This window comes from Zonotrichia albicollis, chromosome 21 (assembly GCF_047830755.1).
Source record: "Zonotrichia albicollis isolate bZonAlb1 chromosome 21, bZonAlb1.hap1, whole genome shotgun sequence".
Classification (NCBI taxonomy): domain Eukaryota; kingdom Metazoa; phylum Chordata; class Aves; order Passeriformes; family Passerellidae; genus Zonotrichia; species Zonotrichia albicollis.
The window spans coordinates 7,118,745-7,124,970 of record NC_133839.1 but is presented as its reverse complement, the minus strand read 5'-3'; the positions used below and the strand labels follow the sequence as shown (position 1 = coordinate 7,124,970).

The 6,226-nt window shown below is 53.4% G+C and overlaps 1 protein-coding gene across 3 annotated transcripts in view; it reads left to right on the top strand.

The window, feature by feature from the left end:
- Nucleotides 1–79: 79 nt before the first annotated feature.
- The window catches only part of CRAT (carnitine O-acetyltransferase), a 17,870-nt gene continuing 11,723 nt past the window's right edge, over nucleotides 80–6,226 (top strand). The window contains exons 1-4 of one of the 3 annotated variants that reach the window (XM_074555995.1): nucleotides 80–342; nucleotides 2,466–2,568; nucleotides 3,694–3,957; nucleotides 4,432–4,550. In XM_074555995.1, coding sequence (XP_074412096.1) covers nucleotides 197–342; nucleotides 2,466–2,568; nucleotides 3,694–3,957; nucleotides 4,432–4,550 — 632 coding nt within the window. In that variant the 5' untranslated portion in view covers nucleotides 80–196. The remainder of the gene's footprint in view (nucleotides 343–2,465; nucleotides 2,569–3,693; nucleotides 3,958–4,431; nucleotides 4,551–6,226) is intronic. The other 2 variants (XM_074555997.1, XM_074555996.1) reach the window with 2 other exon arrangements.

The following is a 6,226-nucleotide window of genomic DNA, read 5'->3' as shown; positions in this document are numbered from 1 at the left end:
CATGTTTGTGTAGGGCGCGGGCCTCTCTGCCCATACCGGGGAGGGACGGGTGTGCGCCGAGGGCAGCGGAGGGGCGAGAGGCAGGACCCTCCTCACCATCTCCCGGAGAAGGCAGCGGAGAGAGGGTCCGCAGCACGGCTCCGCCGCCGGCCGCGGCGTTCCTTCCGCTCAGAGCATCACTCTGCCTTTCCCAAAGATGGCACCGCTGGATTCGCCCCACTCCAAGATGGCGGCGGGGCGGCCCCGCCCCGGGGCGGCGGAGCGGCGGCGGCCGGGGTGTCCTTGCGGCGGGCCCGGAGCCAGGGGCGCGGGGCCATGCTCGCCTTGGTGGCCAAGGCTGCGGTAAGAGCGACACCGGGAGGGGCGGCTCCGGCAGGACCGGCCGGAGACGGGGCGCGAGGTGGCGGTCGAGGGTCGGGCAGAGTGGGCGGGAGGCGAGCCCGGGGCCGTGCGGGGCCTTTAGCCGGGGCAGCGCCGACGGTCGCTCCCGGCGGTGCCGCTGTCGGGTCCGGCCCCACGCCCCAGCCTGGAGCACAAGCCCGGGTCCCGGTCAGGGCCGTGCTCGGGTGCGCTCGGTGCCACCTTCCCCGGGAGCGGGACAGGGACCCTGCCGGTGTCAGTCCCCCAGGCCCGCCGGTTTCTTCCCGCTGGTTTCTTCCTGTCCGGGACGGAGATGACAGTGCCAGAATTGTCAGGGCTGGAAAGGATGGATCTCTGGAGATCACCCTGTCCCACCCCCCACCAACGCAGGGTCACCTGGGGCAGGTGACACAAGAACCTGTCCAGGTGTGTCTCCAGAGAGGGAGACTCCACACCATCCCTGGGCAGGCACTAGGGCGCAGTGCTCTGCCATCCTCAATGTAAAAAAGTTATTCCTCGTGTTGAGGGCAGACTTCTTGTGTTTTAGTTTATGGCCATTGCTTCCTCTCCTGTCACTGTGCACCGCTGAAGGGAGTCTGGCACCACCCACTTGACGCCCACCTTGATGATATTTATATAGATTGTTGAGATTCCCTGTCAGCCTCCTCTTCTTCAGATTAAACAGGATGAACTCACAGTCTGGCACTCTTCTCATTCGAGAGATACTCAAGTTCCTTAATTATCTTTATGTCCTCCTCTGGACCCTTTCCACCAGTGCCTTGCCTTGTACTGGGGTGTGCACTTGGGGCTGGCAGCAGGAAGGTGGCTGCTGGACAGGGACGGGCCAGGGAAGCCCCGGCAGATGGCATCGGGGGCTCCCAGCGTGCCCATCCTGCTGCACACAGGGCAGAGCTGTCAGACCCCTGCCACGCTTGGGAGCTGCTCTTTGCAGTCCCTTTTGGGTCCTGACAGGAGGAGACAGAGCAGAACAGCTACAGTGTGGATCCACTCACAGTTACTGAGGGACCAGGCAGGGCACCCAGTTGTCTCTGGGTTTAAGGGGCACTCCAGATTATGACTTAAAAATAAAAAACAAACCTCAGACATCCTGGTACTCAATTCTGTCGCTGTGCTAAGAATCAGCTAGGAAGTTGCTTCTGCCCCCCAGCAGGTGGATTTCCTTTCCCACCAGCTTTGCAGGCTCTGGAAAAGGTTCTTTGCTGTGTTGGAAGGTGGCTCAGCAGCGATGCCAGCCCACAGGCTGCCCCTGTCTGCACACCCTGCTCCATTGGTGTTCGTTTTCCCGCTGCTTGTGGTCAGGATTGGGCTGTTCCCTCTGTTTGCTGCCAGCTGCCCCCTCAGCTCTGATCATTGTTCCTTCTTCTACCAAATTCTTGAGTTTAACCCCAAACCAAACAAGCAGGAGACAGAAAAGAGGGAAGATAACAAATGCATTCCACATTTTAACATGCAGTGGCTTCCATGGTTTTGTTTTGGGATTTTCACTGTTACCCCATGGAAAATCTGTAGCTGTTTGTTTGGGATCATCATGTTCTATTCAAGCTATGCAGATTGTGCTTTCTGCCCCTCAGGTCATTAGACACACGAAGGAGGGGCTGATATTCCTTGTGACTGCATGGCAATCTCATTGCCATGCTGTGGAGATACTTTTTGGTTGTTTTTTTGGTTTTTTTAAGAGTTGACAACCCAGAACTCCCCAAATCTCTGCTTGCAATAATGACCATACGTGCATAGGGAGTGAGGGCAGTCAGGGTACTGCCCATAGTGCCACCTCCAGGACATAAACTGGGGTCTCTCCTGCCTTATGTCCAGCTGTCTCTCCCAACAGCCACAGTTGTTTCATGGTCCAGGCAAAGGCTGAAGGAACAACATCCCCACTCCTGTCCTAGCTGGAGCCCAGAGTTTGGTCAGAGAGAGGCTCTAGCCAGGTATTGATCGGTGCCAGGAGGGGCACCTTCAGGGCAGTTGTCGCAATCCAGTGATCCGATAATTGCTGTCCCCTGCCGGGCTGTGCCAGCCCCGAGCCCTCTGGTCGCAGCAGTCATGTGGCAGTTGGCTAATGAGGTGACGCCCTGCACGGGCAGCACATTGTCAGGTGGAAGAGGAGCCCCACACAGGCCCAGGGAGAGCTTTGCGGTCTGTTCTGTCCCACCGGCCATGGATAGGAAGCAGAAGCAAGCAGAGAAGGTACAGTATGCCCAAGCTGCTGTGATCAACAACTTTCATTTCCTCCCGATCCCACTCTTCTTTTATGCTTCAGTAATTCATCCTCCTGTTGTTTTTCTCATTCCTTCTGCAAACCTCAATCTTGCAGCTCTTCTCAGGTCCCACAAAGACCCAGCTGCCCAAAAGCAGGGCAGTTTCTGGGGGGCTTTTTCACCTTGTAGATTAGCTCTTTCTTGTCTGTGCTTAACTGCTGGGAGGAGGTGTGGGGACAGCTATTTTCTTACTGTTTTGGAAGTCAAAGGGAGTGTTCTCAGTGGCTTTGCATTCTCAGTACACTGACAATGCAAAGTCCAGAGTCCTGCAGGAGTGTCTGATTCAGTAGAACCATGGGAGAGGGAGGTGCAGAGGGAACTGGAAACCTTGAGAGTACTATTGAAACATCTTCAAGCTGAAGAATGTGCAACCCTGCTCATCCAGAAGGATGTTGTTACTCTTTTTGGGGAAAACTGGTGAGTTGATTTCCTGGGAAGCACTTGGGTTTGCTGTGTTCTAATTTTCCAGCCAGGGAAGTAGTTGATGCTTTTTTTCCCACATGACCCAGTTGGATCGCAGGAGCCTTTTGGCTTCACCCACATTTTCCTGAATAGATAGAGAAGAAGCATTTTAATCCTGCCCCAAACTTAGCTAAATTCTGCCTCCTCAAAGCCAAGAGGGTAGTTTGGTTTGGCACAAGGGTTCTGCGTTTTTAGCCTTATGCTTTTGTAAGAAATAATGAAAGGTTCTGATAGTGTACAAGATGATTATTTTTTTCACAACTTTCTTCCCACTTACCATGGGATGGTAGGGTTTTCATGACTTTGTCATCACATGGAGACTGTCAGCTGGAAGGTGTCCACAGAGTGGGGAGATGTGTCATTATCCCAGCAGCATTTTCTCTGAGGAGCTGAGAATAGGTATCTTGGAGATGGAGTTTCTCTTTCACAGCTTTCCTGGATGTCCTGCACCCTCTCCAGCACACAGCCATGCTTTGCTCCCAGGCTGGGACACCCACGTGCCCACAGAGAGGCTGGGATGGAGACTCCTACATCCAGGTTCTTTGCTCCCTCGGGGAAAGTTCTGTCTCGACATTTGCTCTGTGCTTTGCAGGCCAGGCCCTGTGGCCTGCTGAAGCAGACAGCTCTAAACAAGATCGTGGGCAGATTCCAGCTGCACCAGGAGGCGCTGCCCCACCTGCCCGTGCCCCCCCTGCAGCAGACCCTGGACCGGTACCTGCTGGCCCTGGAGCCCATCATCAGCCCCGAGGAGCTGAGCCACACGCAGCAGCTCGTGGCCGAGTTCCGCAAGCCGGGAGGCGTCGGCGAGAGGCTGCAGAAAGGCCTGGAGAGAAGAGCCAAGAAAACAGAGAACTGGGTAGGTCAGGGCTCTGGGCCCAGCTCTGGTTATGGAGGGTGGAGGGGTGATGTGCATCTCTTCCCTGTCCTGGCTGCATCCACTGGTACCTGTGTTTTAATGGTGTCACCTTCCTGACCAGTGTGCTGCTGGTCTCCCCAAGCTGTGCAAACTCCTCACCAGGGCTTGGGTGAGCAGAGAGATTATGGCAGAACAGGGAGTCACTGGCCCTGCCTCTGGCTGCTGAAGGCTTGAACCTGTCAGCATCACACAGCTGCCTCAGGAAGTTGAAGGAGACCCTCTGCTCAAGCCCTGCACCAAAAGCCACCCATGCCTTGCTCAAATCCTCCTTTCCCCTTCCACTTGCATATTACAAACCCCTTTGTTTGCAAAGTGTGGGACAGAACTGGGGGCAGGATGCTGAGACCCATCAGCCAGAACTGGGTTGGACAGCAGCAGCAACAGCTCTCTGCATGTTTTCTTTTTCCATCCCAGCTCTCAGACTGGTGGCTGAAGACAGCTTACCTGGAATATCGCTTGCCAGTCGTGGTCCACTCCAGCCCAGGTGTGGTTTTACCTAAGCAGGATTTTCTGGATCGACAAGGTCAGCTCAGGTAAAATCCTTTTCTACCTTCCCTTAGGTTATTGCTGGGATGAGCTTTCTGTGCTCAACAGGGATGAGGGTATTAAGGCAGATTGGGAATGAGTAATGTGGTCCCCAGGACTGAGCTGTCTTTGCTGTGAGGACAAGGCTGCCAGGCTGTAAGCAAACTCCTGGTTGCACCAGTGAAATATTTCATCAGGGGAGAAAACGAGTCTAGTGGTTCAGGTATTAAACAGGGACTAAGAAATTACATTGAGGTCTTTGCTCAAGCACAGATCTTCACTGCAAAATGATCCCATCACTGGCTGAAGACATTGTGAGGATGTACTGGAGGCACTGTGATTGTGTGTGCAGTTAAAGGAGGCACAAAAAGCAGCCCAGGCATGTAAAGAAGATCACCCAGGAATGCCTCTGGAGTTTGCTAGTTTATAGGGATGGAGGAGCCTGACAGGGACTGTCCCCTGTTGTGATTCATAGTTTGGGAAACCACAGTGACCAGCCTTCCCACTCCAAGCTTTTCCTTGCAATCAGACCTTGCGATGCCCTCTTTTTCTCATGGGCTCCCTCTTAATTTTTAACCACCAGTAGTAGTGTGTTTTGAATCCATCTGCAAAAACAAAACTTCAGCACTGACCTTTACACAGGTACCTTTGCCACAGTTACCAGTCAGCACTGCCCTGGCAGATCAGAAGTACCAGCCAGGGGATCAGTGAGGCTGGGAACAAATCCTCCCTCCCACCCCTCGATACACCTGAGCACAGGATTAGCCTCTCAACAGTGCAAGAGTACACAAATGTCCTGAAAGCTCCCTGTTGTGTTATTCACTCTTAAGTTTTCCAAATAATCTGGAGAGCTGCAAGTGCCCAGCCAGTGGAATTCAGCAGCTGCATAAGAAGGTGGGCTCCTGTGTAAAATACAGTTTAAATGTGTGTTTGGGTAGTTTGTGGCTGCACAAAGAAGTTTGACAGTGCAGCTTGAAACTACAGCTTCCAAAAGCAAAAGGCAAATTTGGGAAGTGGTGATTTTTTTACTCCTTAACCTGGCAAAAGTGCTGGCTGAAAACAAGTCAACCAGCCTCTCCCATCTCCTCGAGCCCAAACTCTGCTTCCAGGCTGTTAATTCTCTGGTGAGGAACACAGACACTCTTACTTGTGTTTCCCTCATGTTTTGCAGTAAGACTGAGGAATTTTAATTGAAAACTACTTTGCAGAATGCCTCATTTCACAGAACCCTTAGGTTCTTGGAGTTGTGTCCTTTGATCTTTCCTTGGAATGGGCAGGCTGAGCCAATCTAAAGGATACTGCCTGCAAATGCCAAATGTTGGCACCACATCACTCAGCCAACAACACAACCCCCTGTCCCAGTGACCTCCTGCCTCCTTCCTGCAGGGACAGGTGGGAGCTCCCATGTCAGAGAAGGCCAATCTGGCCAAGAGAAGGTCACTTCTAGCTAAGCAGCTTGATGTGGCATGTCACAGCCCTGCTGGGAGCTGGCATTGGCACTGTTTACATTGTCCTGGTAAACACAACCCCTCAGTGTCCTCATGCAGCACATCTGCTTTGTTTCCAAGCCCTCAGTGCCAGAGGAACTCTCCAGAGTTATGTTAGCAGCAGGATGTTCACTGGGGTAGGAACTCAGTCACCAGTGGTGTCTTAGATGCAGGGACAAACAGCTGCATCTTGGCTT